Raw genomic sequence first — 19,712 nt, forward strand, 5'->3', positions numbered from 1 at the left:
CCAACATAACATGAATGTCTTTCAACATATCATGAATGTCTTAGAGAGGCAAAGACAGCTAAGGGTTGGTGTAGTATTTGTAAGACGTTGGCATACAACTTTCTGTTTTCCCCTTATGACTTTCAAACTGAACCATGCTCACTCTCTTCAGGATTTCTGTAGATTTCAGGCTACATTCCCATGGACCAAACATGAAGTGTGATATTTCAAATATTCGGAAGAGTGAATATTTCCCTTGGCTTTTGAGCAGTGTCTGTGATAAAAAATGTCATATTTGCTCTATTGCTTTTCTGAATATTTGATTATTTCCTTATTGTGTGTTCTTCATCATTTCCTCTGTGTATTTGCAACAGCACTCATGCTTTGGTATGTGGAATTGTAGCCTGTTCAAATCTGAAATGGTTATTTTCGGAAACGCACTGTTTTCAAAAAGGGTCGAGGGACTTTGAAAGCTATCAGAATGCCCTATGTGACTTATATCCAGTAGATGTGTGGGTGTCGTCATACTCCTCCTGATGTTTAACTCCTTAGGCTAGCCGGAGTGAACGCATGCTAGACTAATGTGCATCAGAGCATGAGAGATCGCATGCCCGTGTACTGGTGTAGAACCCGACGGAAAGGGTGCTAAGAGTAACCTCACTGTGATATCAAGTAGACATACAGATTGGGATTCCTGCAAGATGGTCCCAAGTGTTAAATTTGGGTTTAGTTGCTTCCTTCATCTATGCCGTTTTGGTCCGCATCAGTGACTTGCGGGATGAGAGTTTCTATGTATAAAAGGCACTGTGGACAGGTTTTTATGCACAGCATAATATTGCGCAGTTGATGTTATGTAAGGGTCCAGTGGTCGATCGCTTGGAAGGATTGCCGTAATGCTTGCGACCAAGTTACTTAGAGTCATTTTGAGAGAGTCTTTTGCCATTTATTGTGAATTGATCCGTTTATGGTTGGCATGCCGACTCCAGGAGTTAATGAAGCCTCCTTAAACTCCACAACAATCATACATTTTGTGTCTGTGGCAGTGTCTTAGCTTGTGCCTGAGGATAGTTTCTCTTATTTGCTGCATAGCAGTCCTACGCAAGGATATCTAGCATGAACATCTTAAAATCACCAAAAGTAAGGGCTGGTGTGTCACATCTATGGTGCTCAAACCATAAAGCTGATGAATCAAAATGTCTCTCAGGCAATGCTGATGTATAATTCTGACTTACAGTAGCATCCAAACATTTATTGATGAGAGCTTGTCGTATTCAAAAGCCTGTCATCTGGATACACAATACATGTATTTCATAAACACAGGTTTAAATGAAAGATGGTTTTAATTTCCAGTGGATTCTTTTGAGCTCTCTGAAGCTCTTAGAGGAACATTATAAAAACATTATAATGCAATTTTCTGACTATTTGGTACACTGTCAGAGCAGTTGATTCCACTATTAGATCGTAATAACATTTGAAAGCATTTTTGGTCATATATGTATTTTTTTTATTATTCCTCTATGGCTAGTTTTGTTTTTATTTCCCTTCCCTCTTCTTACCTTATCTTCGTTCATGCCTTTTTGATATCCCTCTCTGTTGTTTCACTCTGTCATATCTTCGTAAATGTACAAGCAACGTCCCATCACTGTCATAGTTGATTTAATTGTCAAATATAACAGTTGGCAGCCCAAACAAATGTGCCCTTAAAACAGTATATTAATTCTGGAGTTCCAACATCAGTTGTGCGTTGATCTGCATGCCAAGTTTAAACCCTGTTTCTAGTGCCCTGCATGTGTAGATTCAGTCTTGAAGGGGTCTCTTAGTTATCTCTGACTTAGACCTCACAGATAACAGTCAGATAAAAGTGTTTTCCTGAGGTTGTTCTTTTGTCATAGTCCTTGCATGTCATGATCTCTGAGTCTGCCTGTTGCACAATACTTACAGTACAGTACCACATGCAATCCTGATTGCATGGTTTGATCACTTAAAATGATCATAAGGCATGCAATAGTATCACTAATCTATGTTTGTGATGGAAAAAACAAATGTTAATGTTAGTTATTTATGACTGAGGTATAGTTTTCATATGCACTGTTATTTTTTTTCTCTGCTCATGTAGTTCATATTTTGCCATGGTCTCTGTATTTCACTCCACAGTGACTCGTATTTATTCACTAATGACCTGTGAGATTTTATTTCTAACACACATGTTTATCATTCCTTTTGCCATCCTCTGATAGTAGTTTATATAGTCTCTATGGCTCCTCAGTCCATACCCTGGTTGGTGGTCCGCCTTGCTAAAGACTAGGGTGTATCCTTGAGAGCTAATGTGCTTTTATGTTGTAACCCTCTGCTTGATTTTTGTAGAGGCACTAAAGGAAAGGATATCAGCACCATTAAATCACTGAGGGTGTTGCGAGTGTTACGGCCTCTCAAAACCATCAAGCGTCTGCCGAAGCTTAAGGTAAAGTCCCCTCATCATACATGTAATGTCATAAGCTAATTGCTACTTAACATGCAAAATCACTTATACCCTAAACGAAAAAACTACAGGTGGGAATCTGGTTACTTTCCCTTGTGGTTCAAGCCTTGGAAACCAAGGGACACAGCATTTTAACTCTCAAACAACAGGGATGAGACAGACAATTTATTCCACTGTGACCAGGCTTCCTGCACTTTAATCTTCCCAAAAGAAAGCATTCATTCAGCAGTATTGGTTTAAATCAACCACAAAAATATAAACCACAAGTGAATGTCTAAGTCAATAACTTTAAGACTGTGTGTGTGTGTGTGTGTGTGTGTGTGTGTGTGTGTGTGTGTGTGTGTGTGTGTGTGTGTGTGTGTGTGTGTGTGTGTGTGTGTGTGTGTGTGTGTGTGTGTGTGTGTGTGTGTGTTTGTGTGCATTGTGTGTCTCTTGTGTGTGTTGCCTCAGGCCGTGTTCGACTGTGTGGTGAACTCCCTCAAGAACGTGCTAAACATTCTCATCGTCTACATCCTCTTCATGTTCATCTTTGCCGTCATCGCCGTGCAACTCTTCAAGGGCAAGTTCTTCTTCTGCACGGACGAGTCTAAAGGCCTGGAGAAGGACTGCAGGTAACATGGAGCAGAAGGCTACTGTGGCCACATGTTGGCCAAAATCACAACATGAGCGCCCCCTGTAGGGGCTCGATGGTACTGGCTTTCAAGTTGAAAGGAACACAGATGATTTCTGAAACGGCGGGAAAGTGGTCTGAATCCCATAGCAAGTTTTACAGAACAGATTGGGTGACATATAATGTTTAGACTTATGCATAGTCAGTGTTGGGAAGTATCGGAATACATGTATTCTGGATTACGTAGCCTATTTAATATGCAACATGAGTAAATGCAGAGTTAACTCCACATAGACTTATATATCAATCCATCCTCCCTGTAAAGCAGGTTGTGGGTTGTTGTTGTTGACACGATGGGTCTTACAATTACTCATAACCTCACTTATTCACTCTTTCATTCACTGCTAATAATAATACAATGCTGATGTAATCCAAAATATTAAAAATCTCTTACTCACTAACCTTCCAAACACTGAGCATAGTTTTTTGGCTTGGTGTCCTCTTAATTCCCTTTTCCTGCTGAGCAGGGGCCAGTTTTTGGACTACGATAAGGACGAGGTCTCGGCCCAGCCTCGGGAGTGGAGGAAATACGAGTTTCACTATGACAACGTCCTCTGGGCTTTCCTCACGCTCTTCACGGTCTCTACTGGGGAGGGCTGGCCCACGTGAGTCACACCTTCATTTTGCTCTCAGAGGACTGGGTAGCATTGCTTACTTATTGTCATTCATCATTCTTTAGGTAATTTGTAGCACATTTCAGTGATTATGTTTTGTTGAACTTTGTTGGATTTTATACTTGTAAATTCCACATTTTATCTGTAGTCTGTCTCTAAGGTGTGGCTATATGCTGCCACATATCGCACATGTTTTATGAAGGAAATGTCAAGTGAAATGTGGGTTCCTCGTTGTTGATGTTCAAATATGAAACAGGACTGTCCTCAAAGTTCATAGCATCTTAAGCTTATGTTATTTTATTCAGTGACTCAGTGGAGGAATCTGACCTCGTAAACGCCTCTCAAAAGTCCTCTTATGTCCCTGCTATCACAGTTCAAAGTGTTGTGATGTTTTGATGTTCTGGTCTTTGAAGTGCCGGTACAGAGATACTGACCATGGATAGTAGAGACACCCTGCTCCAGACAATGCCATGATAAAAGGAAGTCCTAATATAGCCTGTACATGACTTTATAGCACTTCTGAGTAAAAGGAAATACTGTATGAATTGATTATCTTATAAAGTTCCCCTAAGTGTATGGGAAAATATGAACTTTCAGATATCACCTGTACAAAGCAAGCAACATGGGCACAAAGCAAATAAGTTATCACTACTTTAAAACCATCTTTCATACAAATCAAAGATGTTTCATAGTTTATAAACATGCTTTTAGTAGTCATAGATGTAAACTCCTCACCCTTTATGTAAAACTCAATGGGTCGAGTTTATACTTGTCATTTGTCTTGGAGTCACTGACATTTGGTCTCGCCAAATTTTTTAGTTTGTAAAAAAGATTTCTAAATCATGAATCTAAAACAAAATCATTGATTAAGTGACCGTATTGAAATGTTTAATTTGTTCAATATCCATCTGCTGGGCATTGACATTATCCACCTGTTAATGAATGCCTTCCAAAACTCTTTTAGTGTGTGAACATGCTATACAGTAAGGCCTAATAGTATAAGGAAAAGAAGTAGATACAATAATAATACTACTGATGCACTGTGGCTCACCCATTCTTATGTGTGTGTGTGTGTGTGTGTGTGTGTGTTTTTAACACCTTACCTGTTTGCATTGATGAGTAGTGCATCACAAATGCTGCACATTTGGAGAACTGAACTATTGACCCTGTTTTAAAGATAATTCCCTTCCATCTAAACACTGTACTGTAGAAGTATCAAAAGAAGAAAAGGTCAGGAGATTGTTTGGGGAACAGTATAAGTAATATAAAGTATGTTTACAAATATAGCACCATAAACAGTGATTGTTTTGTCTGGGAAGTCTTTCAGATGAATTCTTGACCCTGTGCTGTGGAGGATGTTCTTTTACTTTTTATAGCCTGCCCCAGCTTTTGCAGGTGCACTCAAGAGAGATGTTATGATGGCATTGGGGAGGAGGAGATGATGATGGAGTTGGTCTTTTTTAAGAAATGAGAAACTGTTGTAGCGCTGGATTTACCTGGATATTTTTAGGTTTGGGATTCGGGGGGGATGGGGGGTCCTGTTACCCATGGACTGGATCTTGATTGGGAGCAGGGGGAGGGTTTCCGCTCTAGGAGTGTGCTGTATTAAGCACGGGTAATTGACTTTGATTTATATCTCATTTAAGCCAAGTGTGCACGCTTGTCGGGTCAGCGCACCAGAGACCGATGCCAATGCAATTCTTCACCCCTGTCCATAACTCCTTCACTTTTTAAGATGCCCCCTACACACACACACACACACGCCTGCGCACGCACACACACACACACACACACACACACACACACACACACACACACACACATATCAAAACCTTGAAAGAATAATTGATAATTGAATTAAGTATGTTATAATTCATTCATGCGCGATATGTTAAAATGATGGACGGTTTGGTCTTAAACTATAAGTCACAAACAAACTAGAGGACTAAGTTTGATGTGGTTAACACTCTGTCCTCATACTGATAAGGGAAACTGAGTTTTTATCAACAATGCTGTATCATACCCATAAAATCTGTCACTTTTTTCACATAATATTGTGTATCTTTTTTATTATGTTTTTAAATTATATAATGTATTAATATCTGCCATACAGTGTTATGAACTTCATGATTGAGTCTGAATTTACATAATTCTAGATTATATAGGTGTATTTTAAAGTGAGATACAGTGAATGCAGCAAAAGACAATTTCTGATAAAACAGTTCATTGTTAAAACATTTAATCCCACAGGGTCTTGAAGCACTCGGTGGATGCCACATTTGAGGACCAGGGCCCTAGTCCAGGCTACCGGATTGAGGTGGCCTTCTTTTATGTGGTCTACTTTGTTGTCTTCCCCTTTTTCTTCGTCAACATCTTTGTGGCCTTGATCATCATCACCTTCCAGGAACAGGGTGACAAAGCTATGTCAGAGTGCAGTTTGGAGAAAAATGAGGTAAACACACTTATGCTGTAAAAAAAAGAGATAAAATCCCTGTGCACCTGGCTGTTTTCAGATTCAGGTGTTGGTGATGTGCAGGATTTATTGGACTTAGAATAGAGACTGGTCACACACTGGTCTAATAGTAGGACATTAGGAGTGAACAACACATTTCTCTCAGTGGCCTAAGGAAGCCAATGCTGAATCATGTTGTTTGCTCCTAATAGCCAAGTCTTGATATTAGACTAGTGTGCGGTGATAGTCTCTATTTAAAAAAATACAAAAAAAACACACATATGCTCCACTCAAGCATACATCACTTGTCATCCTCATATGATGAATGCAACATTGTATGAAATGGATGGTGACGAGTGTGTTATCAGTATCAATTATCCTGTTCATGACACTACTGTTGCATACTGTAGCTAAAGGGCTATGTGGTATAGTGGTAAAATCTTGATGTTGGGCCAAAATGTATTAATCTGTCTGCTTTGGAGAGTAATCTGGCCAAGTACAGGTAGACTAGGTGTGTACCAGCAGTTGTTTTTATAGGATGTAAGCCATGGGTTGCTCACAAATGCCCTCACATAAGTCTCAGATTGGTTAGCAGCTTATAATTAATGAACCGTATAGTTTCTGAGTAACACTGATGGTTAAAGTGTTCACATAAACACACGTTAGCACACAGACACTCCCTCATGTACACAAGACATCTGTATGGGCTGCGTGTGGTGCAGTTATGAGCCAGTTGCTGGCAGTGCAGCCTGCCATGGAAACAGATGCGGCGTCCAGGTGAGCAACGCTGACAGGTAGACGATTAATTCCAGTGTCCTGACCGTACCGGTCACCCCCAGACACAGACGCGCACACACACACACACACACACACACACACACACACACACACACACACACACACACACACACACACACACACACACACACACACACACACACACACAAACACACACACATGCACACCACTCCCTCCTGACGGAAACAGAGCCAGTGAGATGTTCGCGTCTTGTATCCACGGGGACCCCATTAGGCAATCATCGTAGGCCTGTTGAGCCAGCGAAAAATAAATCTTCCCTGTCCATATGCTCACCAAACGCAACTCTCCAACTGTTGCAAGAGAGGCGAAACCTCTGGGAGCGAGGGAGACATATTTGTCTCAGGCACAGATATTCTAAAGCAAAATGCAATCATTAGAACCAATCCGTCTTTTGTTTATTCATTTATTTTCTTCTATTTCTATAGTAACAAGCACATAAGAAAGTGTCAGTCCTTGCCCTTACTTGTCTCTTTTACAATGGCAGCAGTATGTGGAAAGTGAAAAGCAGCATGTCTGTGTTAAAGAAAGCAAAAAAAGTCCTCTTTCAGTTCGATGGCGATGAATGTTTTTCTGCTCATGGAAATCCAGACAGAACGGTTTTCATATGCCTTTGTTTATGATCTTTTTAGAGGGCTTGTATTGACTTTGCCATCAATGCAAAACCGCTGACACGCTACATGCCCCAGAACCAGCATTCCTTTCAGTATAAGATGTGGAAGTTTGTGGTTTCTCCGCCCTTCGAGTACTCCATCATGATCATGATCGCAGTCAACACTGTGGTCCTCATGATGAAGGTCAGTTTGCCAGTGTTCACTTATATCTGTTTTATTCTGCATAGCCTTTAGGACTTCTACGAACATACATTTTAAACACACTTGTGCAAGTTTTGAGCCATAGATGTTTAGTGTGTGTGTGTGTTTTGTGTGTGTGTGTGTGTGTGTGTGTGTGCGCGTGCGCGTGCGCGCGTGCGTGCGTGCGTGCGCTGTTCAGTGGGTTTTTGACAGTACACCTTTTATGCTCATGCAGTCAGTGATTGCAGTGGACTTAAGATCTTGACAGTTTACTGCATTATTTTCTCCATTGTTTCAAAAATACAAAAGTACTAAGTAATTCTAAGCAAGTATATCTTGCATATTTTAATCATTTGGTTTACCAAATAATACAGCATGCAGTCAAACTCAGTAACCTGTGACTTCAACAGTTTCATGGAGCGCCAGACTCTTACGAGGCCATGCTCAAGTACTTGAACATCGTCTTCACTGCCCTCTTCTCACTCGAATGTGTCCTCAAGATCATTGCCTTTGGTCCTTTGGTGAGTCTGTCATTTGTCGTAGTTGAAACAGTGCCATTTGAAGTTGATGTAAACAATTATATGCATTACAAAGGGGAAAAAACATGTTGTTCTGTACTATTATTATTTGCTGTCTGGATGATGTTTTTCACTCCACCATGTTGCAGAATTACCTGAAGGATCCCTGGAATGTCTTTGACTTTGTGACCGTACTGGGGAGCATCACAGACATCCTGGTCACCGAGATCAATGTAAGTGAATGGACCTGAGCATCCGTGGGCCCCTGTCTGAATAACGAGATTGGTCTCCGTCAGCCATGTACTGTATGAGGGAACCTGAGGAAGAGCAGGCAGGTGTGCGGGCAGGAGGGAGGGAGGGAGGGAAGGAAGGAAGGAAGGAAGGAAGGCGGGTGGGTGGGTGGGAGGGTAGGGGTGCAGGTAGTCGTCAGCCAAAGGCAGGTGAGCAGGCCAGGCTCACAGACGGGATAAATGGCTCTCACTTTTGGAGATGAGTTGGGCCTTCTCCAGTGCACGCAGAGGGAGGGGTGATCACAGCCAGCGCAGCTTAAACTGCAGCCAGACCAGATGTAGTGGCGGGGGTAAAGGAGCATCATCTGATGAAGATTGATTAAAACTCTGAAAAAGTCTGAAAGTCACAGTTATTATTTTTTAACGGGGCCACATCTATCTATCTATCTATCTATCTATCTATCTCTACGCTGGTATTAAAGCTATTACTATCTATCTATTTATCTATCTATCTACTGTACTTTATGTATCATCTATCTATCTCTATGGCTGGTATTAAATCTATCTATCTATCCATTTTTCTCGTTGTAGTATGTGATTGTCAAGGTATGCTATGTGTATTGGTATTCATTCCTCTTTCTGACTGTGTAGGGGTGTTCTTGATGTATTGTTAGTGCTTGTGGCTTCTTTTACATGTGAGCCTTTCTCTTGTTCCTCCTGTTTTGACAAGTCTTTGTGTATTTGGTTGTGTGTGTGTGTTTGTGTTTTCCCTCTTTGTCCCTCTCTTACGCGTGGCTTCACTGTCCAATGTCCGCACTCACTCTTGGCTGGTGCTTGCCATGACTAAACCACGGCCCTTGTAGACTACGGTAAGCTCTTTCCTCCTTGTGCCCTTGACTCTTTGTCTTCTTTGCCGCTGGTGGATGGTTGATGGGGAGTAAGACAGCTTTGTATGCAATGGTCCTGCAATTCGCGATGACTGACGGTGACATCATGCGTTCAAAAACGTCTCAAAAAACATCCTTTTTCGTCGTACAAAGAAAACTCAAACAAGGCTAAATGAAGCTCTATAAGAGGATAAATTGTAGCACAAAGTAAAAATGGGCTGCAGAACAGGGGGTAAGGAATGCATTCCGTTTATTCAACACTCCAGCAATGCACACCTGACATCCAGGAAAATAAACCAAAAAGCTTGTCTAATTCTCTTGTTAAATCAGGCCAGTTCACAGGCAAAGCTGGTCAGGCCTGTGCGCTACAATGAATGATGAACAACGTACTCAGTCGCTTTGTCCTTGTGTAAATGTGTACTGTATGCATCTCGTCATCGGTCGTGTGTGTGTGTGTGTGTGTGTGTGTGTGTGTGTGTGTGTGTGTGTGTGTGTCCGCAGGACCGTCTGTTGAACCTGAGCTTCCTGAGACTCTTCCGGGCGGCGCGTCTCATTAAGTTACTCCGGCAGGGCTACACCATCCGCATCCTCCTCTGGACCTTTGTGCAGTCCTTTAAGGTGCTGCCAGGGGGCCCTTGGCCTGCTCCATAATTGATGAATATTGACTGTGTATAAGTAATTAGACATGGTAGAGCACTGTGCCTGTGTGATAAAGCGCAGCATGAAGAGAGGCTGTATACCTGAAGCTAAACCTGCCCCCCCCCCTCCCTTTCTCATTGACTACAGGCGCTGCCTTATGTTTGCCTTCTGATCGCCATGCTGTTCTTCATCTATGCCATCATTGGAATGCAGGTTTGTGCTAGCAAGGCTAACTACTGCTGCCGTGATTATAAGAAACACACATTATTACTTGTGTGCACTAGACACTTGGTCTGAATTGGAAGTCACGTTAAAATTCTGAGAAGTTGGATGCAGTGGATGCTTCAGTTGACTGCTTTCAGAGTCTGCCCTGAAGTGTGCAGAGTGCTTGGCAGCAGGGATTGCCATGCCAATCCCAGAGGTGCCATTGTTGTTGCCTGTAGCTGTGAATGCAGTTGTATTTTTTTATTGAAAAGCTCTTTGCCTACCACATTACCATAAAGCCTTCCATTAAAGTGCATAGACTGCCTAGGTGCTCCTGCATTTGGTTTGACTTTTCTTTGAAGCATTTCTTCAAAACAATTTTTTTTTTAAACATGATCCATTTTAAAGAAAATATTATATGCCACATCTGGAGTTTGTCGGTATTAAAGGTGTATGATAGTATGATATTAAAGGTAATGCTAATTATTTTTTCCAAAGTTCCTTTAGAAGTTAGCAGTGTCCATAGGTTAGAAGCTGTTCTATAGACCACACTGTATTCAGTGGACCACTCCATACTCAATTTTTCTCATTAATTGCAATTATGCTTTCATCTGTTCCACATTGGTTGAGCTTCTTCTCTAATTGCAGGTTTTTGGGAACATTGAACTCAATGAGGACACTGCTATCAATCACCATAACAACTTTCGCACCTTCCTGCAGGCTCTGATGCTCCTCTTCAGGTAAGGTCACTCTGAAATTCACTTAAATCTAAATTGAATTTTGGTTATTCCTTTATGTGGCAAGGTACTTTTCTGCACTGTCATCCTCACAAAGCTCTTATAGTCACATCCTGTGTCTGATCCTGACTCTTTAAAGCAACACTATGCAACAATTTGTGACATTCTTTTTGGTGTGCTAGGCAAGGCAACTCATTTTGGTATCACCTTGTGAAGGACAGATAGACACGTGTCAGGCTGTGTGTAGCTACTATACAGTTTTGTGTTCCTTGTAGAAAAACAGTGCAAGAATGACAGAAAACCTTTCACATGACACTGCTGACTTTATCTCTAAAAGACACGTGTTAGCATGCCAGCAAGGCTCTGAGTGGATTCTTTAATGAAAAAAAAAGTATATCCGCCTGTGTGCTTCAATGAATTCCTTCTGTGCACAAGGCTTTGGATGGTGTTCTCAAGGCTTGGCATGCCTTTCAGGTAGCTATCTCACGCCAGAACTCGCTTAATGCTGCTTTAATATACTAAGATCAACTTCTGATTTGAACAAAGTCATGAATCGTTAGGAAAGGGTAGGGAATAGGGAACCCAGTTGCTCTGGTAATTAGACTCATTTTTTCCATGCTAGCTGCAGTAATAGCATTTTAGCACAAATGAGTTTATTTTTAGCTTCTATATCTGTTCCCTGCTTTGTCTCTTGCTGCCTGAACTTGAACTCAGAAACACCAGTGCTTGTGGATGGTACCCCAAAGGAGCTAGAAGTCCTTCCTACACCCAGGACAGATCATTTTTCCACTGCGGTCTCTCTCTCAGGCACCCCTCATCTGGTCAGCAGTGTGTTGCTAATCGAGAGATAATGGTGGGGAAGTGCGAGGGCCCGAGAGTTTGCTGATTGCCTCCCTTCTGTTCCTCCAGTGCAGTCTTGGCAAGGTTCTCAGTAAAGGGGCGTGGGTGTTCGGTCAGGGGGGTGGAGGGCTGTTCATTTGCTCAGCTGCAGGGCTCCGTACTGCCATAAGTGTTCCATCCTGCCTTGCCCACGGGCTGAGGTCCTGGGTGGTGGGCCGTTAATTGGCGCTGCTGCAAGACTCTCTGCTCCAGTTACTGTACCATTCGTTACTCACAGAACATCCTCGGCGCTGTTTCTATGTCTATCGCTCTTACTCTCCTTCTCTCTCTCTCTCTCTCTCTCTCTCTCACATGCACAAACACACACACAGAGAAATTCAAACACACACACGCATTCTGACTAACTCTGAGGAGTCATGCTCGAGCTGTGTGCGCGGCTTGGTCCTTTCAACCCGTCGCGGTGCCGTCTTTGTTCTGACAAGCTTACACGCGCCCGTTTACGGCGCCGCTGTGCCAGGCGAGCTCCGGATGGAGGCGCAGAGCGGCGCTAGTCCTAGCGTTAGCTCTCAAAGTGCCACCTGGAGGACCACACTCCAGCTCTGAAGGAGCGGATTTCATTTCCATATTTTAATGGTTCTCTCAGCTGTCTCCTTAGGAGGCAATTGCACTGAGCACCTCTCCTTATCTTCTTGGGTTGCAAGAGGGCAAAATCAGTTGCAGTTATTAAAATTAGAGTGATTTGGTGTGTGTGTCTGTGTGTGTGTGTGTGTGTTTGTGTGTGTGTGTGTGTGTGTGTGTGTGTGTGTGTGTGTGTGTGTGTGTGTGTGGGTTTGTGTGTGTGTGGGTTTGTGTGTGTGTGGGTTTGAGTTTGGGTAACCAGTGAGTTATCAATGCTCTAATTGCTCCCCCACTCCTTGTCTTCTCTCTCTCTCTCTCTCTCTCTTGTTGTATCTCTCTCTCTCTTTTATCTTTTGTTGTCTCTGTACTGCCCTCAGGAGTGCCACGGGAGAAGCCTGGCATGAAATCATGCTGTCCTGTCTGAGTCACCGCACCTGTGATGTGAGGTCGGGTGTGTCCGGCAAGGAGTGCGGCAGCGACTTCGCCTACTTCTACTTCGTGTCCTTCATCTTTCTCTGTTCTTTCTTGGTCAGTGCTCTGAAAGCCGTAGTGCCGGGATTCAGTCAGGATCTTTAGGATATCTGTGTATGAGGAAGGCCCTTTGAATGTGGTTCAAAATCTTTACACGATCATGTCAATGATTTGTTTTTTCCAAAGCCCTCCTGGGCAATATTTCACACAAAACATTTTTATTACATAACTAGACTGGAGTGTTATGATGTAATACACGAAACACAGCCTACAGTTGTGGTCTTAAGTTTACATACAGTACACATGCTAAGTTGACTAAAAAGAGGTATAAAAAATAATCTTTTGGAAATTGATCTTAATGCTTTAATTAAAAAAAAATGAGGTAAAGAGGTAGGCAGATTTTTATTTTTAAAGGCCAATTACTTCATGGATCTTGGATACTATGCATCCCGATAAAGCCATCATCCCAGTATGTGATGATGTGGGGCTATTTTAATTCCAAAGGCCAAGGGAACTTTATCAGGATGCATAGTGTCCTGGATCCATGAAATAACTGGCCTTTGAAAATAAAAATCTGCTTGCCTATGGTAATTTAACATAGGGGTATGTATACTTATGGCTCTTGTAATTTGAGGAAGAACATTATTTATGTACGATACATCATTTCTTCACAGACAATTGTCCTTGAAGGTTGGACTTTTCCTCATTTTTTAAAATATTTTTTTAAATGATTTTTTATACCTATTTTTAGTCTACATTAGCATGTGTTGCGCAAACTTGAACACAACTGTATTTTTTACTTGAATATGCTGTTATGATGATCTGTTGCAGATGCTGAATTTATTTGTAGCAGTCATCATGGATAACTTTGAGTACCTCACCAGAGATTCCTCCATCCTGGGGCCCCATCACCTTGATGAGTTCATTCGGGTTTGGGCTGAGTACGACCCGGCTGCCTGGTATGTTTCAGGCACCACAGCGCAGGGAAAGATGGATTGTACTCTTTTTACCGTATGCACTTTGACAAATATGCCACTTTTAGTCTGGACACTGTCATCGAGAGGAGAATTCATCTTGGTTGGAATGGGAGCTAGGGCCTGAGTTCCCCCTGCAAGTAGCCTACAGGTTTTGCTCAGTGATTTACACTGTTCTCCCTACAGCAAGAGAGATGTTGTGAGGGGTGTGTTGTAGCATAGTGAGGCCCCCTTGAGGTACAGACACATAGACTACAGTTCTCTTGCTAAAAGCTAACATGGCTGCTGATTTTTTCAAAGAGGAATTTGAATCTGAGAAAAGGGGGCCTGTAAGTGTTCAAAGTCGGCCCTCTCTACTCACTACACACTGTTCTGCTACCCCTGTCCTTAAGCTTGTGTTATATCTCCTTGTTCTTTTCCGCAGCGGACGGATTTCCTATAAGGATATGTACAATTTGTTGCGAATTATCTCACCTCCCCTTGGCTTAGGGAAGAACTGCCCTAATAGGGTAGCATACAAGGTTTGCAAACCCCAGCGACTTCGTCCACTCTCGGACGCTGCGTGGCAGTGCCCAGTGACCCGAATGAATGGCTGTGCACTTTATGACTCGCCTACACACAAGCACTTGCCCTACCAGACTGACTGGCTTTGGTTACGGATGCGGGACTGGAAACAAAGATTTCAAAGCCACTCTCTCTGACCGATGATAACACTCCGAGACTCAGGCCCACTTTTGCTGAGCTCCATGTTGCTTCTTGCCAGTGGATGGGATTATCTTAAGGCTCTTTAGCTGGTGACAGCTTTGTATCGCCGTGTATTCAAAAAGTATAGACTAGAATCTGGAATTTTGATTTATTGTTGTTTACAAAAATATCTTAAAAGTATATTTTAAAAGTATTTAAAAAGTGTAGAGAAGGTAAAAGAGGGCTAAAGAGGGGGTGAAAAAGTGAAAGCTGGGAAGTGAAATCGGTTCAGAAGGCTGGCTTCGTAACCTCTGTTTCCACGGACCATGTTGAGAATCCCCTCGATGTCTCTCTGCATGCTGAAGTAGACATCTTCCAGTACAATGCAGCCATTATTCACTCTGTCATTCTCCACCTCTAGCCCACTCACTCACTCACTCACTCAACTCACTCACTTACTCACTCACTTGCTCACTCACCCACTCACTCACTTACTGTACTCACTCCCACCATTACCATGACTCCCTCTCCTTGCCCAGGCCCAGGCCCCACTCCTCCCCCAGGACCACAGGCCTCTCTGGGGCCTCTCTCATTCTGGCCCCCCCTGGGATCCATCTCCGTGCCCGGCCCAGCCCCCCGGGGCGAGGATGGCATCCACCTCCATGTTTCTCTTGGAAATCTCAATAACAAAAGATTTCTGTTTTTTGTTTGTTTGTTTTCCCACTTGATTTGTTGTTGTTGTTTTGTTTTTCTTTCTTTCTGTCATTTCCTATGTGTCTCTAACCCCCCTCCCCCCCATCCCTCTTCTATTTGGGTTTTTGGTTCTCTGCTCTGTGAAGCGGCCGTATCAAGTACCGCGATATGTATGAGATGCTGCTCCACATGTCCCCACCCTTAGGTTTGGGGAAGAAATGCCCACCGAGAATCGCCTACAAGGTAGCCCTCCTCTCCTCGCCAATCCCCTCTGCTCATCCCCTCCTTCCATTGGCTTACTCCTCAGCCAATCTCTGTGCTCCGCAGTGTTCCCTTTGCTCCATGGTTTTGCTTATTTTGCCAGCACTCCAACCCTTTTTTTAATTGGTGTAGTTAACCCTCCCTCCTCCCTGTCCTCCCTCCTCCCTGTCCTTCCTTTCCTCTTCCGCTCTACCCTCACAGCTTACCCTTTTAGCTTAAAACGTTAGTCTGAGGAACCTGTCTGCGCTGAAAACTACCGGTAGCTAAGAAAGATGTACTTATAGAATTAAACAAAAGAACAATAGGGGAGAAAGTTTAGGAAGATCAGAACTCATTTCTGTTTTATTTTGTTTTTCAACATCATTCCCATGTAAATGTTTTGTCCCTCACTCTGCATTGTGTAGGGGTTTTTGTATCATGTATGATGCACTGCTAGAGATAGCATGCACATTGCACACTACTAATATACTTAGGTTGGTTGCGAATGCTTGCTCATGTCTCTTGCAATATCCACACATACTCACATGTTTAATTAACTCAATTATAGTTACACAGGGGAAAGACTGTACTTTTTTAATTAGTTTAGAAACTATTTTTGGAGAGGACATTTTGTGTGTAGATACTGCTCCATACTACATACATTTTTCATCTTGATGCCGTTTTGTCTTTTTTTCAAAACCTGGTACGTTATGTATCATTCTTTTCTTAACCCTTTTCTTAGCCCATCTTGCTCAGTCTACTCCCCAGTACCTTCAATATGATGGGTGTTTAGTTCTTTGTGGAGCAGTGTGTATTTTGTTTTTACGCCACGACAGTTGCAGACAGCAGTTTGTCCTTTTTGTATTTCTCTTATGAGTCTATCTTTCTCTCTGTGCCTCTCTCTCTTTCTCTCTCTCTCTCTCTTTATCTCCCTCTTTCTCTCTCTTTCTTAACATCCCTTGTCTTTCTACCATGTCTATGCTCTTTTTAGACTATCTACATTTCTCTTTGTCCTCTTCCTTCCTCTTCCTCTCTTTGTACAAGTGTGTGAATGTACTTCAGTTCTTTTTTTCCCTCCTGTTCCATTCTAATGGTCTGTTTTTTACTCTTGCACTGCTACTGCTAGTTGATGTATGCTCTGTTTGTTCCCGGGAGCTCAACTCTTTCCAGGATAGTGTCACACAGTGTAACGCTGTGCACTATGGCATGGACAAAACACACACGCTATAATCACTTTCTTTAAGCAAACACTAAAGTCGCTAGATAACTGATGCTTACTGCTTACATTAAAAGGCCACCATTGGCACAAAAAGTAGCCACTATCTTATCACTGTGTATCTGTGTGAAGTTAGCACAGAGTCGAGCTCCCAAGACCTGTGAAGCACTTTCATGTACACATGCTTCTCTCTCACTCTTCTGTCTATCAGTGTCAGTCTCACGCCAACACACCCTTGGCTGCAGATGGTAGCCTGTAGCAGTGAATGTGAATGTTTGACATATTCTGTTATTTTTCTTATCTTTTTAGACGAAGCATTTTGTGTGCTGCACAAACTACAGTAGGGTCTCACGTCTCCAACTACCAGTGGTAGTAGTGCTGTTACTTCCTCTTGCATTACTGCTAATACAACTACCACTAATTATAACAATAAACGTTATAAGATACAAATTTCATACAATAAAATGTTCATGCAACATTTTATTTATAACAATTAGTGATACTAATGATATAATCTTAATAGCCATAGATAACCATTAAGTAACCATAAGCAGGTCAGTCAGTCAGTCTTAGCAGCACACAGGCTGTTTCCTCTCAAAGAGAAGTGGTGTATATGCGAGTGCCTCGACTGGGCTGCTGAAGTGCGAGTGTCCTAAACCTGTTTCGCTCCCCTTCCGTGGCCCCTGCAGCGTCTGGTGAAGATGAACATGCCCATAGCGGACGACAACACCGTCCACTTCACCTCCACCCTCATGGCACTGATACGCACTGCCCTGGAGATCAAACTGGCGTCAGGTGAGACCTTCGCCACTCGCCATTGTTTTACGATGAGATTATTTTTTTTTAGTCTTAAAAGTGTTGTTTTAATTACTGATAAAAAGGACACCACAATTAACATGTAGGCAAAGTATGTGGGAATATGGGAATGGGAATATGTGTAAATAGATACTGTATACCTACCTGATGTATCATAGTCTAGTATGTAGGCTAGGACTGACAAGATTGGCATCTGTGTCTGTTTACTCACTGGTGTCATAGTAGGTTTATTGTTGCCGAATGTGGTGAGCAGATCTGACAGGTTGCAGAGGCCAAGATCTAGAAGTGACAAAAAGGAGGATGTATGTGTGTTACTTTGTGAGGAACGGGGGTGCATTAATTATTAATACAGCACCCAGAACAATCTGTCCCCCTGTTCTTTAGTTGGAGGTGATGCAACCAGCACTGACAGAAACTTTTGCAGTGGGCTACTGTCTGCTCTACTGTCAGCTAGACATGTTTTATTTGTTATGGGAGGAAGCTTTTTCAGGAATGCATCTGGGTGTGTGCAAGACAAAATAGAAGAGTGTTGTTTTTTTTATTTTTTTATTTTTTTTTTAATGAGAATGTAACCGTGTTTTGTGAGCTTTGCAATTTCAGATACCCACACCACTAGTTCTGAGGCACAATTTAGTCAGAATCAAGAGCAAATGAGCAGAACAATGAAATAAATAAATAAAGATGTCGCACATTAGAGGGATTTTTATTGCAGTTAGCACTTTTCCCGTAATTTGAGTGCAGTGTTGTGTGTTTGTTTAATGGGCTTTTCCTCGAATCCCATTTGGACTCATTAGTGTGTTTTGTGTTGTGTCGTGGGGTGTGTGCCTCCGCGCTGAGTGTCTGATGGCACCGTATGTGTTTCTCAGGCTCCGCTGCTCAATGTCTCTCATGGCGCCGAGCTATAGCCTACTATGCCTCGTCTGCACCGCATCGTAACTGCCGAAATCTAGAGGAAAAGTTTTTATTGTTGTTTTGAGAGATATAGTCACACTTTGTATTGTTGCTTGAGAAAGCATGACCGATTTTGGTAGGCTGTGACTGTGTCTGTGTTGATATAGTGAGGTCTCTTGCGGTTTCTCTCAGGTATGGTCGCCCAGCGGCTAAGTGACGCCGAGCTGAAGAAGGAGCTGGCAACAGTATGGCCTAACCTGTCACAGAAAACCATGGACCTGCTGGTGACTCCACACAAACGTATGCATTTAAGTAATGCATGTATAAACCACTGTAGTTAAATGGGCATTTGTGTATTGCTAAATGACATATCTTCTGCTAATTTTAGTGTTTCATATATTTGATGTATTTATTTGAACAGCAGTGGTTGATTCATAATAGATTTCTGAGTGACATGACATCAGTTGACTGTTTGTTGGTGATGCCACCTTGTGGTGAAGATCCCACTTACCTCTATCACGGGTTACCCTTTTAGATATTGCCACCACATAAAGTTTGGGATTTTTTTTTATCAAATGTGGATTTAAAGAATCTAAGTGGTTTGTTTGGTCTGTAATTTTATTCTCTAATCTTTTTTTATCTTTTTTTTTTTTTCAAGTTTATACAGACGCGGATATGGTATCAAACTAAAACTGCTACTGCCACTATAATTTCTTTACTCTCTTTCATTCTTACGCGCCTCAGCCAACGAACTGACGGTGGGGAAGGTGTACGCCGCCTTAATGATCTTTGACTACTACAAGCAGACCCGGGCTCAGCGGCAGCAGCAGCAGAAGGAACAGGCTGCCGCTGCCGCCTCTGGTGGCACCACCGCCAATCCGGTGAGGCGCTCTGCCCGCCCCCCGACAAGCCCCCCCACACACACACACACACACACACACACACACCCTCACCCACAACATGCATGGCGTGTCTGAATGTGTTCTCTGTCTACACAGAGCAAGGTGGGCGGCGCACTGGTCAAACCCATACTGCCCCCCACTCACATGCAGGACGTGGATGTGAAGAGCGTGGACTGTCCCGCCGACGCCCAGGCACACACCAGGCCCAGCTCCACGGCGCTCAACAACGGCCGCACGCAGTGAGTGAGCCCCTCCCCACACCTGCCCACTCAGCTAGCCACACTAAATGTGTGTACACACACTGTACACTTATGACAAATGGCCACTCTGTATAGTACAATTCTATAC

At 42.8% G+C, this 19,712-nt stretch overlaps 1 protein-coding gene across 1 annotated transcript in view; it reads left to right on the forward strand.

Moving 5' to 3' along the window:
- cacna1ba (calcium channel, voltage-dependent, N type, alpha 1B subunit, a) overlaps positions 1–19,712 on the forward strand; it is a 94,680-nt gene that overhangs the window by 65,703 nt on the left and 9,265 nt on the right. Inside the window, exons 26-43 of the mRNA XM_062544029.1 lie at positions 2,344–2,440; positions 2,909–3,069; positions 3,596–3,733; positions 5,993–6,194; positions 7,643–7,807; positions 8,215–8,325; positions 8,472–8,555; positions 9,416–9,421; positions 9,941–10,057; positions 10,226–10,291; positions 10,931–11,022; positions 12,855–13,005; positions 13,780–13,907; positions 15,446–15,542; positions 17,445–17,550; positions 18,655–18,762; positions 19,207–19,334; positions 19,461–19,603. Of these exons, the coding sequence (XP_062400013.1) occupies positions 2,344–2,440; positions 2,909–3,069; positions 3,596–3,733; positions 5,993–6,194; positions 7,643–7,807; positions 8,215–8,325; positions 8,472–8,555; positions 9,416–9,421; positions 9,941–10,057; positions 10,226–10,291; positions 10,931–11,022; positions 12,855–13,005; positions 13,780–13,907; positions 15,446–15,542; positions 17,445–17,550; positions 18,655–18,762; positions 19,207–19,334; positions 19,461–19,603 (2,100 nt within the window). The remainder of the gene's footprint in view (positions 1–2,343; positions 2,441–2,908; positions 3,070–3,595; positions 3,734–5,992; positions 6,195–7,642; positions 7,808–8,214; positions 8,326–8,471; positions 8,556–9,415; positions 9,422–9,940; positions 10,058–10,225; positions 10,292–10,930; positions 11,023–12,854; positions 13,006–13,779; positions 13,908–15,445; positions 15,543–17,444; positions 17,551–18,654; positions 18,763–19,206; positions 19,335–19,460; positions 19,604–19,712) is intronic.

Source organism: Sardina pilchardus, chromosome 8, assembly GCF_963854185.1.
Source record: "Sardina pilchardus chromosome 8, fSarPil1.1, whole genome shotgun sequence".
NCBI classification, from domain to species: domain Eukaryota; kingdom Metazoa; phylum Chordata; class Actinopteri; order Clupeiformes; family Clupeidae; genus Sardina; species Sardina pilchardus.